At 44.0% G+C, this 25247-nt stretch overlaps 1 protein-coding gene across 3 annotated transcripts; it reads right to left on the reverse strand.

The window, feature by feature from the left end:
- Positions 1-2832: 2832 nt before the first annotated feature.
- C10H12orf49 (chromosome 10 C12orf49 homolog) lies at positions 2833-25107 on the reverse strand. 3 transcript variants are annotated; one of them, XM_030821468.1, is made up of 5 exons: positions 24797-25107; positions 10111-10267; positions 7345-7496; positions 6812-6925; positions 2833-4939 (listed from the first exon to the last, which is right to left on the reverse strand). In XM_030821468.1, exons 1-5 carry the CDS (start codon positions 24905-24907, stop codon positions 4856-4858), a joined length of 618 nt encoding a protein of 205 aa, XP_030677328.1. In that variant the 5' UTR covers positions 24908-25107; the 3' UTR covers positions 2833-4855. The 3 variants fall into 3 exon arrangements, with proteins under 3 accessions (XP_030677328.1, XP_030677329.1, XP_030677330.1); XM_030821469.1 differs by lacking the exon at positions 10111-10267 and having other exon boundaries at positions 24797-25081; XM_030821470.1 differs by lacking the exons at positions 6812-6925; positions 7345-7496; positions 10111-10267 and having other exon boundaries at positions 24797-25081.
- Positions 25108-25247: the final 140 nt, after the last annotated feature.

The raw sequence follows: 25247 nt of genomic DNA on the forward strand, positions 1-25247 counted from the left end.
TACCAGGAGCTCCTCTGTTGGAGATGTGACCCCAGAACAGGGCTTCCCTCCCTCCACCCGGCTCACACTTCCAGCCAGGTAATTCCGTGTCATCGGGGCTGTCCCGGGTACTGCACGATGTTGGGCATCATCTTGGCCTCCACGAGTGCCCACAGTACTGCCCTCCTCCCCAGCTGTGACAAAAATGTCTCCAGACATTGCCAAATGTTCCCTGGGGGGCGCAAAATTGCCCCTAGTTGAGCACCACTACCCTAGATGAACTGGAAAAGTTGGTTTGTGAATATATGAGCTTAGTTGTTTCTAACACAGGGCCGAAAAACAAGAGAAGGGGACAAAGGCTGCTTTCATTTAAAAATGTACTGTAGTAATCAGTAGGAAAAAGAAACAACATTGGCTGAGTCACGAATAGGCATTTCACCATATGTACACGATAAGTGGCCAATCAAAACAAGGAATGGGGCTCATTCTGCTAGAAATTAAATACATTCAAACGAGAACACTGAGATCCATTAGCAAAATGTTTAAAAATAATATCACAGGGTTATCAGGGGTATGACAAAAATGGAAACTCCCATACACACTAGGTGAATATATTGGCGAAAATAGTTCAGATAAACATACAACCATGTATGTAAAAGTATTTGTCATCAATGCATTATTTGTAGTAGCAAAAACAACAAGCAGCCTTGGAAACCAGTTAATGTCCTCAGCAGGGAATTAATAATATTATTGTATATCCATGAAATTGACACCATGTGGCCACGCAAATGCATTACATAGGCCTCCATGTAACATAGGATATTCATTAGAGAATTGTTTTTCAAGAGGACAAAGTGCTTTCATTTTTGCCTAGAAAATGGGGGAAGACAAAAACGCATTTATCTCTAGGTTGTGTGATTTTAGGTTATCCTAAGTTTCATCCTTACGTGCTCCTGAATTATCTGAAATATCGTATCTTTAGCATGAGTTCTCTTTAAAAACAGTAACAACAATAGTAACAAGAGCTCTGCAATTCCTACTCTTCCAAGCTCAGGAGCCCACCCACCCCTATCCGAGCCGACCCCACCCCTGACTGCCCCTGCCATTGCTCCCCGCTGAGGTGCAGACGTTGACTTCTTGCCAAGCCTCAGGCCTTGCTCAGATCGACACCTCACAGCCACCCTGAGAGGCAGATGCTGTGACCCCATTTCACAGATGAAGGGCCTGAGCCACAGAGGAGGAAGACTGCCTCAGCCACACCGCTAGGAAGTGGTAGTTCCCAACTCTAGAGTCCCAAAAGAATTCTGTCCTACCTATGAAAAGTATGTCCAATAAGCAGTACCTCCCTACGTTTACAACTTATCTGCAGATCCCAAGGATGGGAAAAGCTGCACTCAGAAACTTGCAAATTGTGCAACTGTTCCCCACGATTCCCTTGGGGCCAACGCCGACTGAGGCATCTCCAGGAGGCCCCAGTTGGGCTTGGGGACATGCTGAGAGGTGACAGCACTGCTCTCAAGTCATATCCTCTGCTTCTGCAAAAGCTGTGGAGCTCACCCATCAAGAGCAGCTCCACGCCGGGCGCAGTGGCTCACGCCTGTAATCCCAGCACTTTCAGAGGCTGAGGCGGGCAGATCATCTGAGGTCAGGAGTCCGTGACCAGCCTGGTCAACATGGTGAAACCCCGTCTCTACTGAAAGTACAAAAACTTAGCTGGGTGTGGTGGTGTACGCCTGTGATCCCAGCTACTCAAGAGGCTGAGGCAGGAGAATTGCTTGAACCCAGGAGGCGGAGGTTGCAGTGAGCTGAGATCACGCCATTGCACTCCAGCCTGGGCGACAGAGCAAGACTCCATCTCGAAAAAAAAAAAAAAAAAAAAAAAAAAGCTCTAGCATTGCCAGATCCCAGGCCCTGTGGAAGGTATTTCCCTCCCTCTTTTGTCCTTGCTTGTCTCAGAGCCCTTTTCACAGTCTCTTGTGTGTTTCTTTCCCTGTTAGGACCAATCTTTACAACTCCAGCAAGCGCAGCAAATAAGATGCAGAACTGGGGGAGATGCGCCGTATGACTCAATTCCCTTGAGCCGAAAACACTCACTTATCGATAACATTTTTTTCTTTTTTTTTGAGACAGTCTCACGACTACAAGCACACGCCCCCACACCCGGCTAATTTTTGTATTTTTTGTATAGATGGGGTTTCACCGTATTGGTCAGGCTGGTCTGAACTCCTGCCTTCAGGTGATCCACCCGCCTCGGCCTCCCAAAGTGCTGGGATTACAGGCATAAGCCACCGCGCCCCACCAATGAAATTTTTTCTAAAGGTGTTTTCATCCCTTTTGTGATCTCCTAAACTCCCAATGTGTATCACACACTTTGTTGGGCTCTGGGCAAACAAAACTTAGACAAGGTCCCTGATTCTAGAAACCCTCGGTCGAGGGAACCACAAACCAACCAGAGTGGAGGGCAGGGAGAGGTCCTAGGCTGGGAGCTGGGAGCCTGGAGCACGTGCCAGGTGCTCTGCAGCCCGGCTTCATTATGGAGGCTCAAGCGCTGTGAATTTCCAAAAACAGTGAACACACCCCTAGCTGACTGAAGTACAAAAAACATATTCCACAGCCAAATGAAAATGACCTTTGGATCCTCCACCTAATTTGGGTGTTTATGCCGCCTCGCCCCTCTTTTGACCTGGACAATTGAAATGTATCTGCTCTCAGGGGAGACACCCACAGTGTCAGGGCTGGAGCTGGCAAAAGACAGTGGGAAGAGGACTAGACCTAGAGTCAGAGATGAAGTTCTTGTTTGGGATCTGTCACTAAATCTCAGTGGGGACCCAGGAAGTTACTCCACCTCTCATATTTCCTCATCCACAAAGTGGAAATACAAGCAAGCTTAATTCTCCATCGTAAGGTTGGGGTTCCTGTTTGTGAAAGCACTGGAAATGTAAAATGCACTCTTCAAGTACAAAGTCAGAGAGGATCCGTAAATAGGCACAGGCTGCCCTTTGGTATAAACTGTTCACATTAAATCTATGTTATGTTGCTCAAGAGTTAAAATAAGCTCAAAGGAGGGGCTGATTCCAATGTCAACCCAGGGAAGACAGACACTGAAATTCCAAACTGAGTTACCAAAAACAATAGATGGATGAGACATGCAGACATGCCACAATCTGTCACATCAGAGTTCGATGTAGTCCTGCTGCAAACACATGGAATCGGAGAAGTCCAATGCAAACGGAATAGATTCCTTGGGATCTAATATTTTTAAAATTGCCTGACCAGCTTACCCTCTAGGAAAACTTATTTAAGGGAGGCAAATAATTTTGGGAGATGAGTATAAGAGGTAGTAGGAGGAAGTTAAGGAAAATCACCACTACATATTGCAGGAATGTACTGGAAGGCAAATATGGCCCCAAGAAGAAGCTCCACTGAAAAAAACGTTGAATACTGACCACAGAATTAGCACCTTGCTCCCAGGTCAATAATGTGAACCAAAAAAATTACAAAGACCTTGCTCAATCTTGAGGTTCCGGAAGGAATATAGGAGAGTTGTGTGTTCATGTGACTCCTGAAACCAAAGAGCAGTACTATTCGAAGGGCATAATGTCTTGATCTTAGGATCAAATATTCTAGACCTTGAGCCGGAGAATCTGTGTTACAGCAGGAAAAATGGGGAGTGCTTTATGCCTGTGGATTCAGGACACAACAGCAACCTACATGTGTAGCATTCTCTAAGTCATAATGACCATTCTCATCTCCCACTGAGGGCAGGTGTAAGACTCTTCTCTTGCAGTGCTCTGATAGAAAGCTGGGTTTCTTCTTCTTCTCTATAAATCATAGGGAAACCAAATATTTGTACCTGTTACAGCCCCAAAGCTGAAAGCAATAAAGAATAAACACATACAGCAAGCTGTGAGGTGCATCTGTTTAGGAATTGCCTCAACATTGGGTTTCTATTGACAGAACAGGGGAGGAGGTTGCCTCTGACCTTCCTGAGGCTCCCACTGTCCCTGGCTGAGTAGCCCACAGTTAATTTTAAGTGGCAAAAGAAATGAGAACAAATTCCTCCAGGAAGAGAAATTAGATTTCTGCTAACACAGTGCTCTCCATAGGGTATATGAGCACATTTGACTGCCACTGGAAAATAACCTGAGGGCAGGCACACGGTGCCCACTGTTAGAAATCTTGCAGTTAGATTAGAATGGAAGAGTGTCTGAGTTTTTAGATAATTTTACACGTCAGGATATGGCTAACAGGTCATGTTCAGGGCCTATGCTTGATACAGTCGAAATACAAACAAAAATAACTGCCTAGAGAGAATATTCACGTCCTAAAAGAGCAAATGTTTTATCTGGGTGGAAGAATGATTTAACTCCTGAAACTCGAGAACACAGAACAACAACAAAAATAATTTCCTTGAACATATTCAACTAGAATGGCAAGGCATTTTCCTACATAAAACATTAGAATGTTCCCATTACTCCAAAGGAATCCAATAAATAATTTTACAGTGAAAGGGCCTGGATCAAAACTGGAAGTAACACCGGCCCCCGACGAACATAAGTCACAGGTCCCTGTGCCGGTCCCAGGGCTAAGTCATCCAAGAATTCCACCACCACCGCGAGCCCGGCCTCCGGTTTCATCTTTCCCGAATGGGACTGGCTGGAGGGGCCAAGCTGCTTTACAGAAGAGTTCCATCTGGTAAGCCCGGGTGGTGAGCGAAGCCAAAGATGACAACACAAGAAGTGGTCAAAGCCAAGGTTTCCTCGCGCTGCCTTTGTCTTCTTCCTGCAGCCTGGCCCTTTGGCTGAAGCTGGGTCCCAGGAGGCAAGTTCTTCAGCGAGGCCTCCTCACCCAGGCTGGAGCAAGTCCGCTGCACCCGTCAAGCAGGGAAGAGCTCGGGCGGGCTTTCTCCATAGCAATACTTCGCTATGGGGTCCCGGTAGGTGTTCTCATGCTGCACGCTCTGTTGGCAAAAGGAAGATAAGAGCGCGGTGAGAGCGAGCACAGCTTCACACACCTCCCTCTCGGAAGAATGAGAGTGGATCGGGACTGTCAGACTCTCCCTGCAGGGGGCTGGCCGAGTCCATCTCCAAATGTCACTAAAGGCTCCAAGGCACTTTCTGGAACAAAGAAGAATGCTCAATCCAGAATGCCAATGAAGAGCATGAACACGGACATAACATCACTGTGGGACTGTTTCTTTTTATGTACACCAGTGAGTTTTTAAATAACTTTGCTGTGACCTGGTGACTCAAGACAACTACTTTTTCTCAAATTACTGGAAACAATCTAAGATCCAATGGGTGTTTTGCACCTGATCCTGTGCTTCACTCAGTTCCCGTAAGGAACCCTGCAGAGACATTAAGGAGATGCATTTTAAATTGCTTTCATAAAGTTTATGTACCTAAAAATTTGGTGCATGAGCCAAATCCTACAATACCATGCAAGCCTCATTTGGCTAAGCAAACTGGAAGTGTGATTTAAAGCAGACAATCATTCCTGATGGCTAATTTTTCAGCAATTTGTTTTCATACAAGCAACTTGGGTTTCTGGCTAGTCTAGAATTCATTAATTAGTCCAAGACCAATGCTAAGCAACAAACTTGTAAATATTCATCCAATTTAACAGACATATAGCCAAATCTTCTCTTTCTTGGGATACTTTTATCAAAACAAATCAAATGGCAATTGGGAAATCTTTTTATGGTAAAAAGACCAAGTCCAAAAGTATAGTAGCTTCACTGAAGACTGGAAATAATTCCTGTGTTTTATCAGTGAAGGAAAGAAAATACTTCGCCTTTTCTAGCGTTTCTCAGAATGAGAGGGAATCTGAATCAAAATGAGTCACGTGTTCAGCCTTCCTCCTCATTTCCTTTAAAGCTCATTCAAGTGGAAAGCTCTTCAAGCAAAACAAGACCATCAGGAATTTCTTAATGTTTTCAAATGCTCATTATAATCCCTGAAACATTTACCCAGTGATACTGAATGCTCGCAGAACAAACCAGAGACATGAGAAGGGGCATAAAATCCAAAGGTGGACTACAGAAATCTGGCAAAGGGTACAAGAGCTTTGGAGAATGACAAATGAGTCCGTTATCTCAGATGAAGCCAGTAAAATCTTAGAGACACCATGAATAGGAGCCAGAAGAAGTGTGCTTGTATAATAAACATGTCTGGTGATTTTACAAAGAGAGCTACGACAACTGCCCAACCACAATAGCTGAGAGCCGAGGAGACAGTGATGAAAAGGCAAAAGACTTTCAGACGCTTTCGGCAGCAGGTGCAATAATATTTAATGCCCAAAGAGCGAAGCATTTAATGACAGCATGCTAATATGTATTGAGAGCCTGACAGCCTACAGATTTCTTCATGTATTTTTAAACATTCACCTGCCTCATCCCCTTGAATCCTAAAATAAACAGCAACTCCATCCCAGAACAAATTGCTACTTACTCTAAACAAGTGGTTACTGGAAAGCCTTAGTCAAATTTCAAAGACAAGGAGGAGGACCTTCTCTTAGGAGCTGGACTATTAGGACTCCACCAGACTTAAAAATAATTTTAAGCTTCCACTTAAGGAACAAATGTACCAACCACATAGAAGAGATGCCAGTTGATTAGACCTTGATTAATATAAATGCTTCACCCCCCCTAACTTGTATAAATCTCACGCTGACATTTTAAATACTATCATCACACCAAACAAAGCATGACACGGCTTCATTTGAGTCTCTTCTCCATTACCACCCCACCAAAAGGATCGACAGTATGTATTTTCTAGTTTCCTTCTAACCCATCAGCTGCCATCCCACAGCTAGAGACATCACAGCTTCTGACCTGGGATGAGGTCCTGCATTTGGCCAGGCACAACTCAAAGTGATCTTCAACTGCCATGAAGAGGTTCTGGAATGCCACAGCTGCCCGGTTGAGGAAGCGCTCCAGGAGAAGTTGCTATGGAAACAAAAGTTAGTGCCTGTAATAAATTACCTAAGCCAGCACAAGGTGACCTTGGCTATCTCTCCTAAACTAAGAGAATGCTGATACAGGGAAGGGGGGAAGAGGAGGAGAAAAGGAGGGAGGGGAAAGGACACATGCGTGCACACACGTGCATGCCAAAGCACCCTGGGTATCTTATTCATTAGATATGTGATTAGCAATACAATGGTCCATTCTGCAAAAGAACCATTCAAGCAACTGGGAACCACCTCCTTTCCTTAGATAAAAGCTATTGTGCAGCAATTTTTGACACCTACAAAGTTCCTTTCTAAGTTTTATTTTCAGAGGAACCTCACATGAAGAGCCTAATGCTCATCATAAAACAAAGGCCAAAAGAAAAAAGGAGCCGCAGAACCAGGAGCAACTCCCCATACCTTGTTGGGCTGCAGGCAGCAGGAGACACAGTACTCATAGGCGCTGCAGCAGCCGTTGGGCCAGCAGCCATCACAGCAGTACTGCTTCGTGCTAGGGACGTTGACGTTACAGCAGCCATTTACCAGCAAATCCTTCCTCTCGCAAACGTAGCCTGAAAGTCAGAGACCAACCTTAGCATAAAACCAGCTGCCTTGCCACCTCCCTACCAGGGATGACCATGAAGCAGCAGTGGAAGTACACAGAGACAGAAGCTGGAGTCTGGGGCATCATCCTAAGCACCGAAGGGCTGGAAACTGGACATCATGTGAGTGGGGCTTGCTTTCCCCAGGCAGTCGTTTCCAGGAAGCGGGCACGCCCCTGTTATCGCCAGGCTACACGTCGGAACCTACCTACACCTACTGTCTAGTCGGCTGGCACATGTTTGATTTCATCACCAGGTCAAGCTACAGCTACGTTCTCCTATTCTAACCTATGCAAGCCAACGTCTCATCTGTGCCTGAAGAAAAATGTCATTCTTTTTTGAACAAAAAGTTTAAAACAGAAAAAACCGAGGCACTGATTCACAAAAGTGAGGTCCTTCTAGATTTAACAAACAAACCACTCTTTACAAATATCTTTCAGATGCTTGCTGCTTACTGAGTAATGTGGAGGATTATAAAAATAGAAATATTCACATCTAACCCTTACAAACTGATTTGTACGTGTACATGCCACGGACTCAATCGCCCCTTGGCCTTTGGGAATGCAGTTCTCTAATACTCAAGAAAGAAAAAACCTCCTAATCTGCCCCCCTCAACTTCTTATAAATCTCATCATCTATATACACATCCCCCTCCAACGCAGCCCATTCATGCCCAACTTTAGAGAAAAAAATCTCCTTACAAAAGCTAATGTATTGTTCAGAGCTGCTGAACAGACATTTCTCTACATCCTTCTGGGAATGGGACAGAAAAATGTAAGCAAAGGTCCATAAGGGCCACCACTGGCTCTGAGGAAAGTCCCAGGTGCACACATGAGCTCCCAGGTGCACGTTCAGGCCCACAGGTGCAGAGCAGCTGCTCCCCACATCGCTGCATTCCAAACGCCCCGGCTTCTTCATCCTCAGAGAAGGAGACTTGCTGAAGTATAAGGTTGTTTTCAGAAACTACTTTAGAAAACAAAGTCTGTTCAAACGCAGGAGGCACCAGTAGAACAACAGTAATGAAGAAACTAAAAGGGCCCTCACTTAAGACTTGGGCAAATGAGGTCTATAGAGAACCGGGTTCCGGATACTTGGGAATCGGTGCCTTTTGTGGTAGTTGTTTATGTTATTCTGTCTTCTAAATTAAGACAGGATGATTCTAATGCTATAGTAAATGTTTCTTGGGATTCTTCCTATTTCTACTCATTTTCTTTACAGGGACTAGAAACAAATACAAAATGTAAATAAGTTAGCATTTTCCTCAAAATTCTGCTCAAAATAATAAACATATAGCAACTCTATATAATGTGACCTAAACTCTGCCAGTTGAAATTCTCTTTCTGCCCTTTACTCTTCATCTTGTAAGTGTCAGCATCTCAGGCATCCTTTTTTTCCCCACTGCCAACTTACAGTATTCAGCCTTGAAATGCAGCTCTTTCTAGCTTCGTGAAAGCAAGCTCATCAAGAACTCTCATCTTGTATCAGACATCTACTAACTCAAACGTTATCTCCAACAAGGAGTCCTGTAAGATCACAACCTCATACTGTGTTGCTATTGCCTTGAAAATTAACTTCCAGCCTTTGAAAAGTTTGTAAATGCAAATGATCTTATTTAATAATGTGTTACCCCGGCAATATTCACAGCGGCATCTACTTGCTAAGAGGCATAAGTTCTTACATGCTTTCTTTACTAAACTACTTACTTCACCCATATTCATGGAGAAAAATAAAACCTATAGCTCTTGGATTTTTATTAATTGATTGATTCATTCATTCATTCCTGGAATTTTTTACTCAAAGAGTCCGAGAGTCTCTGTCTCACCCAAATTAATCAAAAGAATATTCTTTCACTAGCTATGATAAAAGATGACAAACTGTGCTCACAACCCAGCGCTAAAACATTAAAGTGAGAGTGTAAGATTTCATGTTTTCTCACTGAATGTCACACATCCTATAAGAAGCCCTGAACTCCAAGTCAATGTCTGCCTACTGACTATGTCATCTTGTGGAAGTAACTTCCCTTTGCTAAACTTCACTCTGCTTATTAAAAAACAAAACCCACATTATTTTCAGTATGATTTGCTTTTTCAATGTGATCTTAAAAATATAGCTTGTCACTGGCATCACTGCTGAGTTGGGAATGCATTCTGGTCAGTCAACAAGTACACTTCTTGAGTGTCAACACAATGTGAATTTTACTCAGGTTACCAAGAAGGAAAACTGAGCTCATCCTAGAGTTCACCCTCGCAATGAGAAAAAACGATTGGCAAGATGGGGAAATAGTGAGGCTGGGGAGAGACTGTCAGAAGGGGCCTGGGGACTGATGCATGACATAGTGCTCATGCTGTAAGTTGTAGGCAGAAGGAACTTTTAAGAGTTAGAGTTATCAAAACAAGCTTCTCCGATGTTGAAGGGAACCTTGAATGATGAGTGGGGTGTAGAAGACAAAAACCTGGGGAATGTTGAAAATGAGCAAGGAGGGAAAATGCGTTGCAGAGGAATCCCTATTAAAACAAAAACCCTATGAATGGCCCAACCAGTCTACGCTCCTGACCACCTGGAGAGGAAGGGAAGCCAGCCTCACCGAGTTCATCCGTGATGAGGTGCTTCCCTTGAATGGAGTTGCGGCACTGATTGCTCGGACGACTGCTATTGCCCAAGTTAAACTGCACTTTCCACGGGATGGGCTGATTATGGTCATGAACCTGGAGGAGATTCCTATCTCTCACTGCCCTCTCCTCCTGCAAAGAAACCATAAGTGAGAAGGTTAAGTATCCAGTATCCTTTCTTACAATTTCACCAGTTTTTCATAGAAACTACAGTAAGAGGACAGAAATACTATAAAAGACTTACACTACTGGAATCTGCACTCTCCTGGTATAAGCAAAGCCTGAGTCAAAGTCATAAAATAAACCTATAGGAAAAAGTAATAAGCTAGCGCTATGCTTCGAAACTGTCATACTTACATGTGTGGCCCCTGGATGACGTGCGCTTCATAAATGTGTATAAAATTGTTAATTTTATGAAAAAATTGGAGAGGAAAAGTTTTGGACTTTTTCTTTCTGATGGCAAGTAATTTAAAATATTTTTCATATTAAAACAAATACATTGTGGAACAGAACTTAAAATGTGAATACACTTTTTAAAGAGCAGAAGAAACTTTTGTGACTCTCATCTCAGACATGTAGAGCACAAAATCCCTTTCATTTGCAGACACAGGTACTTTGGTGGAAGATGTTTGGGAAAATGTGAATTAGGAGGTTGATTTTAGGAGCAAAATGAAGCATGTCAACTTGCGAATTTCTTCTGTGAAGGACCACTGAGTAGGTAACCTGCTATGGAACACACCCAGGCCGGCCGGCCCTCTACCCGGACAAGCAATTGGAAGAGTTGCCCTGGAGTCAAGAGTTGAAGATCATCTCTTCTGGCCTTGAAGCTATGTCCCACAGGAGCCAGCTTTCAAAACTGCCTTTTCTATACTGTTTTCTATACTGTTATAATCTTTTCTATACTGTTAAAAAAAACTAAGGAGGAAGCTGCCTAAGTGCTAGAAAACAAGCTGAGCTTGAGATGGCCTCTTCGGCATGCTTCAGTGGACTACTGGATAACAAAACAATGATAGGACTCCCTCCTAAAGGCTTTTTATGGACTTGAAACATTCACTATTCTAACAGAGTTCTGTGGCTTTTACCTTTAAAAATAACCTGCCATGTGTCGCTTTTTAAGCAAAAGGGACTAATCTTGAAAATTTGATGAAGAAGCTTATATACTTAAAAAATGGTAAAGATCTTTATCATTACTAAAATTTATCTAGGAAAGTAATCTGGGAAGATCTATTCGTATTTTAAAAATATTTATCTACATACACTTTGGCCCAGGAAACTCAGGTCTGTGCTATGGAAAACACCAATGTATAGGGAAATACAGGGATGTTTACTACGTGATCGTTTTGATGGTATAAAAAACCTGAAACCTGCTGGGCGTGGTGGCTCATGCCTGTAATCCCAGAACTTTGGGAGGCCAAGGCCGGTGGATCACCTAAGGTCAGGAGTTGAAGACCAGGCTGGCCAAGATGGTGAAACCCCATCTCTACTAAAAATACAAAAATTAGCTGGGCGTGGTGGTAGAATTGCATGAACCCAGAAGGTAAAGGTTTCAGTGAGCCGAGATCACACCACTGTACTCCAGCCTGGGCAACAAGAGCAAAACTCTATCTCAAAAACAAACAAACAAACAAACAAAACCCCTGAAACCCCAATAACAGAGAAATGACTGAATGAACGCTGGTATAACAATACTGTTACAACCAAACTTAGATACGACTGATAGCTATTTAACTAGAGTAGCAGCTCTACAACCTGACTTTTGCACATTAGATTAACGTAGGGAGCATAAAAACAAATTCTGATTCCTAAGCCCACCTATGGGCAGGAAAAATCTGTGGAGACCTGGGAATCAGTATTTTTAAAATACCTATAGATGATTTTAATACATAGACAGGGTTGCAGACCACTGCATGACTATAGCGTATTATCCAGGGAAAAAGCAAGTTGCAGAATAATGTGCCTATCACACATATTATGATAATAATTATGATAATATGCACATATAGGTTTGTAAGAGCTAAGATAATGGTATGGAAAGATATACAGTAGTCTCTCTTACCCATGGTTTTACTTTCTGAAGTTTAACAGTTACTCGCCGTTAACTGTGGTCCAAAAATACTAAATGAAAAACTGCAGAAGTTAACAGTTCCTAAGTTTTAAACTGAGCACTGTTCTAAGTAGCATGGTGCAACCTCAAGCCATCCCATTCCGTCCCGCCCGGGCTGTGCATCATTCCTTTATCCAGCATATCCATGTTAGTTACTTAGTAGTCACTCAGTTACCAGGTTGAAAAACAGTATGGATAGGGTTTGGTACTAGCTGCGGTTTCAGGCATCCACTGAGGGTCTCAGAACAGATAAGGGGGAACTACTATACTATAGACTATTAACTTGGGAGGGACATATGTGGTTATTAGAATTATCTTTAATCATCTTGGGAATATTCTTTTTAATTAAAAATGAAGTGATAACATTAAAAACAGGATTATTAACAGAAGGAAATTAAGTAAAGATTCTGTGGAACTTTCTATTATACTTAGAACTTTTCTGGCCGGGTGCTGTGGCTCGCGCCTGTAATCCCAGCACTTTGGGAGGCCGAGGCGGGCGGATCATGAGGTCAGGAGATCGAGACCATCCTGGCTAACACACTGAAACCCCGTCTCTACTAAAAATACAAAAAAAAACTAGCTGGGCATGGTGGCAGGTGCCTGTAGTCCCAGCTACGCAGGAGGCTGAGGCAGGAGAATGGCGTGAACCCGGGAGGCGGAGCTTGCAGTGAGCCGAGATTGCACCACTGCACTCCAGCCTGGGGGACAGAGACTCCGTCTCAAAAAAAAAAAAAGAACCTTTCTGTAAATCTCTAATTATTCAAAAAATTGTTTTAAAAACACGATTAGCAACATTAAAAGCAAAAATTGTCCATAATCCCATCAACTTAAATAAATTCTATTTGTTTTTGCATATTAACTTCTAGCTTTTGACCTCAACATTTATACAAATTAGGATGTTTTGCATTCAGCTCTTCTTGACACTAATTGGATGGTAAAACATTTCCAAGTCCCTACATTATCTTGATAATCACATTTTCAAGGCTATCTAATAATCCATCATGTTGATGTGCCATCATTTAGTAAACACATCCTCTATAGATCAACATTAGACCCAGGTTTTTGTTACCATAGATAATACTGCAATAAAATGTGGAGCTTTTAAAACAATTCTCTTGAACAACTTGTAGTAAAATGCTATGTAGTGCCAAATAATGTCCCACATTATATCTACCATCTGTAATGGTACCAGCATTTAAATAACAGTGTTTACAATTTGACCACAACCCCACTAGTACTGGATTTTGTTCTTTAATTTACCGTCTTTCAAGGTAGCTTTAATTTCTATTCTGCCCCCTCCCTTTTGTTTCCAAGAATTGGTACTAGCAGGACCAGGGCGGGTTACACAAAAACAACATTTGTATTCCTCAGTTATTGCAAGAACAGGAGCTAAGTGCAGGAGCCTTGGGAGTATGGGACAAATCACTTAGGTGCATGCTGCTTAACTACCTGTAAATTCATACTCTTCTGCTCTACTGGGACCCTATCAGTTAACTGCATCATCAAGCTATGTGCAAACTAAACTGAGCTGCAAATGCTACCCTAGATATATTAATAGCCATAAAGACTATTAAGAGCTTGGTCAAAGTACAGTAAACTGGATTTTATGACAAGGTTAAAAGTGCTCTTAACATTGCTCCCACGCTATCCTGTTGTTCTTCTGAAAGAAAACAAGAGTTCACGGTCAAGTGCATCCCAGAAGGACCCCTGCCACATCATGACATTCCTGGTAAACAGGAAAGCAATTCTCCCAGCACTTCAATGCATTTCCAAACATGAATATTCAAGACCTTGCCAAAAGGCCAGTGAAAGCATGTGGCAGAAATGACTTAGCAATGTTTGCTTTTTTGAAGGCCCAGTCTTGCAAAGGGTGCTGAGGACATTCCTTCACAGGATAGGGAGCTTTCTACCTTTCCTGAACTGTTTCACCTACCCTATTAGGTTGTCTCAATTTTAAGCTTTTCTTCATATTTATATTTTTTTCATTCGAAATTCATTCAAAGGTATCTAGTTCTTACAGAATGCTAAGGATGCAGAGATGAACGGCAGTCCGGTTCTGTATTCGAAGAGCCTCAGAGCTGTTGAGAAAGGGGTATGTCCATACATCAGTGCAATCAGGCACTGCAGATGCTGTGACACATGTCCACATGGGGTGCACTAGGTACAAAGAAAAGAGCAGGAGCCAAAAGTACATGAGGGCTTTCTTCCTAATTGTAAAGAGCTATAGAAACACACTGTGATTACTAATGTGTTGCTTTGTGTCTGACTTCAGAAGGGCTGTATTCATAACTGTGCTGTGTACTTTTCAGGAGTTATCACAGGTCAAGTGAGATAAATGTCCCATGTAAGCAGTAAAGCACGGAAACATAAGGCACTCTTGTCATTAGGAGAGACTTACTTATGAACCTCAAAAAAAGAGGGGAGGGGGAGAAAGGCCAGAGGGTACTACAAATGTCTAGTATTTGGGAAATGGTTAAATGCAGCCTGATAATGGAAATTTTTAGTTATAAAAATCATATTTCTAAAGAGCTTTTAAAGATAGGGAAATGCGTATATGTTAACTGAAGAAACAGTATGCCTCAACTACACAAACAAGAAGGATGAAAAATGGCAGGAAGAAAATATGCCCAAATATGAACAGTGGATGCCTCTGGTTAGTGAGATTATGGGTAACTGTTCCCCTCCTCTACTCTGTGCAATACGAGACAAACGTTCTGCTATATATATATCTTAATCAGTGCAAAACAAAAAAATCCCCACCAAATTAGCAACTCTCATATGATATATACTTCACTCTAGACAGTATCTAACTTGGCACCAATTTACACACTTAGCTCCTTTAAGGCTGAACATGTTCATATATTTTCAAGGAGTTATGCAAACAGCCCTGAGACTCTCAGGAGCTGCATCACTTGAACACATACGAGAACATCTGGTTACACGAGAGGAACTCTAAGGACCCTTCTGACTCCCAAGATTGGAACTTGTTTAATCTCAGGTCAAATGCCTCTCATAGTTAGGCCCGCCCTGCCACTAGATCATGTCATCCTGTTTTGTTTTCTTCGTAACATACATCATTATCTGAAATCACTTTGCTTATTTACTATCTCTCCTCCTTACCCGTTAGTGGAATATAGGCTCTTGGAGGGGAGAGACGTCATCTGCTTTGCCCACTCTGTCTCTGCCATCCAGCAGAACAGTGCCCGGCACACAGTTGGTGTTATTTGTTAAATAAATGCACCCAAGAAACCTGGTACCATTCACCATTCCCAACCCTCCCCTCAATGGCATCCCCACCATGATCACTGATTTCTCCTGCCTCCCATCTCTACAATTTAAGTTATCCCTCAAAGCATTAATTAACATGAAAACCAAAGAAAAGAGGAATTCAAAGCAGCAGAGAGGATAATCAACTATTCTCCAGGCAAAAGCTGCCGCATATGCTCCATGAGTTTCCAGTCTCACAGCAGCGGAGCTAAGGGGCATAGGGAGCTTCACAGTGTTCATGGCGTCTTCTCCATCAATGGTACACACCCTGGACCCGTACACTCCATCTCACCATCTACATTTTACAGAGGAAGAACCCCAACTCCCTCAAGGCCCACAGCTAGGGAGTGGAAGACCACCCAAACTGAGGCCAGCTGAGCAGGGGCGGCCAAGTCAGACGCATGCAGGAGCGCCTCTGCCGGAGCACCCAGGACAGCGGGGCTCAAAGTCTTTGGTCCTGGAACCCTTTCTAATCTTAAAAATTACTGAAGACCTCAATATGTGGGTTTATGTGAGTTATGGCTATTGATGCTTACCATATTGAAAATCAAAACATAAATCCTTAAAATGTTTATTTTAGATCGCTTTTATTCATTTAAAAATAACAACAATGAATTCAGTACATGAGTTTTTTGTGAAAAAACATTTAAAAAAATAGTAAGGAGAGGGGCAACGTTTTTGTATTTCTGCAAACCTTTTTAATGTCTCCCTTAATGGAAGACAGCTGAATCTCCGAAGCGACCTCTATATTCAGTATCTGTCACAATATATTGTCTGGGTTGGAATACACCAAGAAAATCTATTCCACACAAATGTGTAGTTGGAAAAGGGAGGACTACTTTCATAACTTTTGCAGAAAATTATGGATAATACTAATGCATACTTGACACTAAATACTATACCAGAATTTGACAACTGCAGGTTCCTAAAAGTTCACTGCACACAGTGCAGCCAGTTTGGAAAACAGCTGTGCAGTTCCTCAAAAAGTTTAACACAGATTTACCATCTGACCCAGTAATGCCACTCCTAGGAATATACCAAGAGAAATTAAAACATGTCCACATGAAAACTTGTAAATGAATGTCTGTAACAGCATTATTCATAATAACTAAAAGTGGAAACAACCCAAATGTCTCTCAACAAAGAATGAATAAACAAAATGTGACAGATGCACACGATGGAATATTATTCGGACATAAAAATGAAGTGCTAATACATGCTAGGACATGGATGAACTTTGAAAACATTATGCTAAATGCAAACGCCAATCAAAAAAGACCACATATTATAGAATGCCAATTATATGAAATATCTAAAATAGGCAAAGCTATAGAAACAAAGCAGATTACTGATTGCTTAGGACTGAGGGGCAGGGGGAAGATGATGATGAAAATGTTTTAAAACTACTGGTTTGTGAATATACTACTTTATTTTTGTTTTTATATTTATTTATTTATTTTTTTTATTTTATTTTTTTTGAGACAGAGTCTCGCTCCGTCGCCCAGGTTGGAGTGCAGTGGCACAAATCTGGGCTCACTGCAAGCTCCGCCTCCCAGGTTCACACCATTCTCCTGCCTCAGCCTCCCGAGTAGCTGGGACTACAGGTGCCCGCCACCACGCCCGGCTAATTTTTCATATTTTTAGTAGAGATGGGGTTTCACCGTGTTAGCCAGGCTGGTCTCAATCTCCTGACCTCATGATCCGCCCGCCTCAGCCTCCCAAAGTGCTGGGATTACAGGCGTGAGCCACCGCGCCCGGCCTTATTTTTACTTTTTAATTTTTTTTTTTGAGACAGAGTCTTGCTCTGTCACCCAGGCTGAAGTACAGTGGTGGATCCTGGCTCAATGCAACTTCCACCTCTCAGGTTCAAGTGATTCTCCTGACTCAGCCTCCCAAGTAGCTGGGATTACAGGCGCCCACCACCACACCCAGCTAATTTTTGTATTGTTAGTAGAAACAAGGTTTCACCACGTTGGCCAGGCTGGTCTGAAACTCCTGACCTCAGGTGATCCACCCGTCTCAGCCTCTCAAAGTGCTGGGATTACAGGCTGAGCCATCATGCCCAGCCTGTGAATATACTACAAACCAGCGTTACATACTTTAAATGGTGAACTGTATGATATGTGAATTATATCTCAATAAAACTTACCAAAAAACCCAGTTCCTTCAGCACAATGTGGCATCTGAAACCCTATCAATGAATTTTTCATAAACTGTTCAAATCCATGAGTCTGTCTTGCACATTGAACAGATCTTATGCAGATCTTCTAATTGACACATTTTCATTATACAATACTAAAAAAATCATATTTGTTAATATCACCAGGGATTTAATCTTTAGGTGTTAGAAAGTTACAAGCTAAGCATAGCAGATACGCATTTTCCAAAATTCTAATTTTCACTTGAAAGCTTAAATATTATCATTGGCAAATAATGTCAGATGTTTTCTGTAAAGTAACAAGCTCACTTCGTTTTCAAGAAAATGTCTACCAAACACCCAAATCTGAATAACTAGTGTATCAGTTGTTCTTTCAAGAAAAAATAGTGTTCCATGAAAAAAAAGTGGCTACTTAAGCTTGCAGCTCAATTGCCAAAGCCCTTCCTCAAGACACCCATCATATTTCTGTAGGCAGAACGTACTGTTAGGCATATTTCCCATTTCATTCTACAGAAAAGATATGTATTTGGGGATCAAAATTTAGCAAAAGTAATAATTTTGACTGCTTTATTCTTAAGTGAAATTAGTACTTTTTAAAAAAACTACAAGTATGGCCATGAAGAATACAACTAGTAGCACAGTCTGCTGCCACTGCTTTGACCCTTGCTAAGGTACTGGCTTGACCCCCCATGACTTCTGCACGATCAGTGAAAGTGTCAACAAGGTGAAAAAAGCAAATAACATTTTGCCTTTATTCCAAAAAGAATTCTGGCCTTGCAGATCCCCTGAAAGAGTCTCAGGGACCCTCTGGAGTCCACAGACCACATTTTGGTACCCAGTGGGTTAGGTTATTATAAAAAACTAAAGGCTGGGTGCAGTAGCTCATGCCTATGATTCCAGCACTCTGGGAGGCTGAGCCAGGCCATTGCTTAAACCCAGGAGTTGGACACCAGCCTGGAAAAAATAATGAGGGCCCATATCTACCAAAAAAATAAATGAATTAATTAGCTGGGTATGGTTAAGCACGCCTGTAGTCCCAACTACTCAAGAGGCTGAAGTGGGAGGATCCCTTGAGCCTAGGAATTCAAGGCTGCAAAGAGCTATGATGGTGCCACTGCACCCCAGCCTGGATGACAGAGCAAGACCCTGTACCAAAAACAAACAAATAAACAAAACCAAGTTAAAAAAAAACCCTAAGCCTCAGTGGCTTCACAGAAGATTGTTTCCTGCTCATGCTACAAGTCTAACATGGGTAAGCCGAGGGGTTCTGCTCATCCTAGTCCCTCAGGCTGAACGAGGCCCCCTCTCAGCACATGGCCTCTGTGGTCACCACGGCTTCTGCCTGTAAGTGACAGTTCACATTGTATAAGCCAACGCAGACCACACAGCCACCCTCCTTCAAAGAGGGTGGGAGCCGATCCCACCATGCGCCCAGAGGATGACGACCAACTCCTTGTGAACAACCCTGGTAACTACTACCCTAGGAGATCAGGCAGGGACATAATGAGTCACTGAGTGGAGAGCAGATCCCAAGATCTAAAGGACTGCAGCTTGGCTCAGTTAGTTCCCCAACTGCTGCTGGACCAGACATAGACCCAGTGCTGACAAGTATCCTGGTATTTCAAGAGAAGCCAAAAGAAAGGATTTATATACAATCTCATACATTTTTAATCCCATTTTTAAAAATACCAGCCAGGAACAGTGGCTCACACCTGTAATCCCAGCACTTTGTGAGGCCGAGGCGGGCAGATCATCTGAGGTCAGGAGTTCGAGACCAGCCTGACCAACATGGCAAAAACCCTGTCTCTACTAAAAATACAAAATTAGCCGGGCGTGGTGGTGCATGCCTGTAATCCCAGCTACTCGGGAGGCTGAAGCAGGAGAATGGCTTGAACCTGGAAGGAAGAGGTTGCGATGACCTGAGATTGCGTCACTGCACTCCAGCCTGGGTGACAGAGTGAGACCCTGTCTCAAAAAACAAACCCTGACGTAACCAGCACTGAGCCAGGCGACACAGAGATCGAACACGAACCCCTCTACAAAAACAAAAAAGCCCCGCCACCCACCAAGCAGGAAATGAACCGGAGAGCTGCAAGAACCCACTGCACTCAGCAAAACAACCAAAAAAAAAAAAAAAAAAAAAAAAAAAAAAAAAAAAAAAAAAAAAAAACAATAAGAACCATGCAAGCAAAACCAAGGCTGCATGTTACCCATTTCACCTCTATCATGATGGTTACAAATTGAGAATGTGGGCTTTAAAATCAGGTGGCCCTGAATCAGAGTCCCAGCCTGAGCCATCACAAAGAAATAATAGCCCTAAGCACAAGGAGTTCCTACAAAGTGACAGAGACATCCAACAGTAAAATGGTCAAAGGACATGATAAGGCCACTTCAGATGCAGAACAGTCAAATTACCAAAACCAGTAAGATGTTCATCTTCAACCACTAGTCAGGGAAATATACAGCACAGTGATAAAGATGGGGAATAAATTTGTAAGGTTATCTGAAGAAAGCGTTTTAAGTGTCACTGAAGGACACAAAAGAAGGCAGGATGTGGAGCGGGAGACAGGGATACTGGTGATCCTGACCCTGTGAAGGCCTAGGCTAACGTGTGTGCTCGTCTTAGTTTTTTTCTTTTTTGAGACGGAGTCTCTCTCTGTCGCCCACGCTGGAGTGCACTGGTGCGAGCTCGGCTCACTGCAACCTCCGCCTCCCGGGTTCAAGCGATTCTCCTGCCTCAGCCTCCCGAGTAGCTGGGACTACAGGCGTGTGCCACCATACCTGGTTAACTTTTTATATTTTTAGTAGAGACGGGGTTTCACCGTGTTAGCCAGGATGGTCTCGATCTCCTGACCTCATGATCTGCCCACCTCGGCCCTCCCAAAGTGCTGGGAATTATAGGCCTGAGCCACTGCACCCGGCCTCATCTTAGTTTTTAACAAAGAAGTTTAAAAAGTAATAAAGCAAAATAGAAAAATAGGGAAAAAAAGCATATAGAATAAGGATATAAATAAGAAAAATATTTTTGTACAGCTGTACAATGTGTTTGTGTTTTCAGCTAAGTGTTAATACAACAGCCAAAAAGTTAAAAAAAATTAAAGTTTATAAAGTAAAAACATTACAGTAAGCAAATGTTAACTTATTATTAAAGAAAAATCTTCAAATCAATGTAGTGCAGCCTGTGTGGACAGTTGACAGTAGTACACAGTAATGTGCTAGGCCTTCACGTTCACTCACCACTCACTCACTGACTCATCCAGAACAACTTCCAGTCCCGCAAGCTCCACTCACGGTAAGTGTTCTTTATGGGTGTACTATTTTTACTCTTATATTTTTTGAAACACAGTCTCACTCTGTTGCCCAGGCTGGAGTGCAGTGGCGTGATCTCGGCTCACTGCAACCTCCACCTCCCAGGTTCAAGCGACTCTCCTGCCTCAGCCTCCTGCATAGCTGGGATTACAGGCGTGTGCCACCACGCCTGGCTAATTTTTATATTTGTAGTAGAGATGGGGTTTTGCCATGTTGGCCAGGCTGGTTTCAAACTCCTGACCTCAAGTGATCTGCCTGCCTCAGACTCCCAAACTGCTAGGATTACAGGCGTGAGCCACCACACCCGGCCCATTTTGTATCTTTTATACAGTATTTTTACTGTACCTTTTCTATGTTTAGATCTGTTTAGATCCACAAATACCTCCCATTGTGTTGCAATCACCTACAGTATTCAGTACAGTCACATGCTGCCGTACAGGCTTAGAGCCTAGGAGCAATAGGCTATGCCACATAGCCCAGGGGTGTAGCAAAATCACCTAAAGATGCATTTTTCAGAATCTTGAGCGACGCATGACTATAATCTTAAAATGAAGATGATGTGTCAGGGTAGTGAAAAGGTGGTTGGTTGCAGGGAAGGTGACAGAGTGCATAGCACCTGAGCCAAGAGGTGAAAGGTTAGCAGAAGTATGCCAGACTGAAAAGAAACATTCATCCCAGTTAAAAAGACTCACTTGTTTGTTCAATCAATATTTGGATTCCCATGAAGTGGCTGGCAGTATCCTAGGGGCTGGAGAGTCTATGAATAAGACAGACAAGGTCTCTGTTCTCAAGAATATTATAGTCTAAAAGAGAGAGTGAGGCAAGACAGATAAGCAAGTAAATGAACAAGAAATGTTCAGTTTGTGATGCCTACCACAAAGAAAATAAAGCAGGTTTATGAGCAAGGAATTGAAGTAATTTACAGCATGTCACCAGGTATGGTCTGAAACAGTAACAGTCTGACTTGAAATGACAAAAAAGATTCAACCATGCAGAGATCCTGGAAGAGAATCCTGAGTTTTATCTGAGAATTTTACTTGGGGAAGTGCCATGATCCCATCTTTTTAAAGATTATCACCCCTACTACTGGGAAGAGAAGAAGACAAGAATGGAAGCAGAGACTTGCAGCTGGGCTACTGCAATAGTCCAGACGAGAGATGCCAGTGGCTTGGCCTAGAGTGACAGCAGTGACACTTTGAAGAAATGAGCAGATTCAGGATACACTCTGGAGGCAGAGCCAATATTGTGGATATAGGGAGTGAAAGGAGAAAAAAAGAATGAAGTGGCTTGAATACCTGGTGAACAGTAATGCCACTGAGCGAGACTGGGAAGACTCATGGAGGAACAAGTGCTAGCAGAGAATCAAGAGTTCTGTTGGTCCAAACACGAACACATTTAACATCAACTAGAGTAAAAGGGTGGTTGCCGGGGGCTGGGGGAAGGGAGAAACGAACAGTTATTGTTTAATGAATATAAAGTTTCAGTTTCTACAAGAGTTATGGAGATGGATGGTGGCGATGGTCGCACAGCGTTAAGGATGTATTTAATACCACTGAACTGCACACTTTAAAAACGGTTAAGATAGGGCTGGGCGTGGTGGCTGACGCCTGTAATCCCAGCACTTTGGGAGGCCAAGGCAGGTGGATCACTTGAGGTCAGGAGTTTGAGACCAGCCTGGCCAACATGGCGAAACCCTGTCTCTACTAAAAATCCATGACCAACATGGAGAAACCCCGTTTCTACTAAAAATACAGGCGCATGCCTGTAATCCCAGCTACTCAAGAAGGCTGAGGCAGGAGGATCATTTGAACCCAGGAGGCAGAGGTTGTGGTGAGTTGAGGTCACCCCACTGCACTCCAGCCTGGGCAACAAGAGCGAAACTCAGTCTTTAAAAAAAAAAAAAAAAAAAAAAAAAAAAAAGATGGGAAATTTTATGTCATATTTTACCACAATAAAAACAATTTTGAAAAAAAAAAGCTATCAACTAGGCAATTGGATATAAGAATTTGGGGATTTCTGGACAGATCTAGGCTGTTGTTATCAACTACTGGCATCAACAGCATACCTCCAGAGATCACCTGAGTATTTAAACAATGGCCCAGAGATCACCTGAGTCAGATAGAGACGAAGGCAGAGGACGGAGTCCTGGCCCACACCACCACTCGCACACCACCACTCGGGGTCACAAGACAGAGAAGGGACAACACGCGACTGTTGAGGAGGTGTCTGAGGTGGCAGAAAACACAAGTCACAGAAGTCTGGTAGTTCACATGATTGCCCAGACATCCCGGCCAATAAAAGAGACTTACAACACTCAGCCGGTTTGCCTAAGGTGGCAGGTCACGTACAATTCCCTATTCTTCCCTTTTCACAGCTCCCCTGCCAATCCACCAAACGTAGAGTGACCACATAGTTTTATCAATGTTCTATTCATTTATATATTTTATTTACGCACTTGAGCTTTGAGAGTAAAAAGGAGAGCTTTTTATAACCATGTCAGGACAACAGCATAACCCATTATCCTGGGTGCACTCTGGGGTGTAACCACCCTTTCTACACAACTAAGCACTCAACCTGGACTTCTAGACAAACTTATTAATGCTTTGGGTAAGATTTCCCCACCCGAGCTCCTTGCTGTTTCTCCCAGAAATTCTCACATGGAAGAAAAATGAAGGGGTGCAGTGTGTTGGAGGGGTGGAATTCTACCAATCAAGTTATGCACAAAAAGCATAAAAGGAACTGTGGGACCTTTTGAGTCACCCAGGAGGACACGGAGCCCCCAAATTAAAAGGGCACCCATGCCAGCGCTGGCCAACCCTCGCCACCTGTGTCTTGGTTTCCCCCACTGTAATACTGGGAACCCCCACCTCTCCCAGGCCTACCGCGAGGATGAAGCGAGCATATGCACGCCCTCTCTTAGCTCTGGACCGGGCAGGTGAAAAGCAGAAGGTGTTCATAAAAGCAGTCCCCACCGCTGAAGGGTCCTCAACTCGGGGTTCTAGTCCCAGCTCTGCCCTGGCCTAGCAACCCCTTCCTGCTGCAGGGACCAACGCGGTGGGCAGGTCCCTCACCCGTGCTGAGACCGGGACAGGAATGCGCACCTCTCCCCACCCCCGGACGCCCCGGCGGCGCCGCTGCAGAAGCTGGGAGGTCGGACAAACGCGAGGAGTAACGAAAAGGAGGAGGAAGGGAAGGAAGGAGGAAGGAATGGAGAGAGGGAAGGAAGGAGGAAGGAATGGAGAAAGGGAAGGACGGAGGAAGAACGAAGTAAGGAAAGAGAAGGGAGGAAGGAAGAGGGACAAAAGGAAGGAGGATGGAAGGAGAAGGGGAGGAAGGAAGTAGGGAGGAATGGAGAAAGGGGAGGAAGAAGGAAAGGAACGGAGAAAGGGGAGAAAGAAAGGAATTAGGGAAGAAAGAAGGAAGGGAAGGAAGAACGAAGTGAGGAAAGAGGATGTCAGGGAAGAAAGGAGGGAGGAAAGGAAGAAGGAAGGGAGAGAGGGACAGAAAGGAGGAGAGAAGGAGGAAGAGAAGGAAGAAAGACGGAAGGGAAGGGGGAGGAAGAAAGGGAGGAAAGAAGAAAGGGAAGGGGGAGGAAGGAGAGGAGGAGGAAGGAAGGAGGAGGAAGGTAAGGAAGGAAGGGAGGCAGGAAGAAGGGAAGGAAGGAGGAAGGTAAGGAAGGAGAGGTAGGAAGAAAGGAAGGAAGGAGGAACGAAGGGAAGGGGTAGGAAGACAGGGAGGAAGGTAAGGAAGGAAGGAGAAAGTAAAGTAAGGGGGAGGAAGGAAGGAAGAAGGGAAGGGGAGGAGGGGAAGGGCGGCCACTGACCTGCTTGAAGGTGCTGCTGAGGAAGTAGACGAGCGACAGCCCGAAGACCAGGGCGAGCACCCACCTCTTCCGCAGAAGCCGGCGCCACACCATGGCCGCCAGGTTCACCATCCCGGCGCGGACGCGGGGCGCGGCGGCCGGGGCGCGGAACGCGGCAGGCCCGGGGCCCGGGCGGCATGGCCCCTACGCGCCCGGCAGCCCCATCCCTCCAGGAGGGCGCCGGCCCCGCGGCCCGCGGCCCAGTCGGCTCCCGGCAGCTTTGCGCGCAGCCCCACGTGACCCCGCCCTACGCCCCGCCTCCGCTCCGCAGCGACAAGGGCTAGTCGCGCAAGATCTCCTCACCATTGGGCTCTACGGAGCGGCGGCCTCCTATTGGTTAAATGCCGGGAAAGGGGGCGGGCAATGGCGTGAGTGCGGCGGGCGTAGCTGTGCCTGGGTTCTACCGCCGGAC

Source organism: Nomascus leucogenys, chromosome 10 (genome assembly GCF_006542625.1).
Source record: "Nomascus leucogenys isolate Asia chromosome 10, Asia_NLE_v1, whole genome shotgun sequence".
Taxonomy (NCBI): Eukaryota; Metazoa; Chordata; class Mammalia; order Primates; family Hylobatidae; genus Nomascus; species Nomascus leucogenys.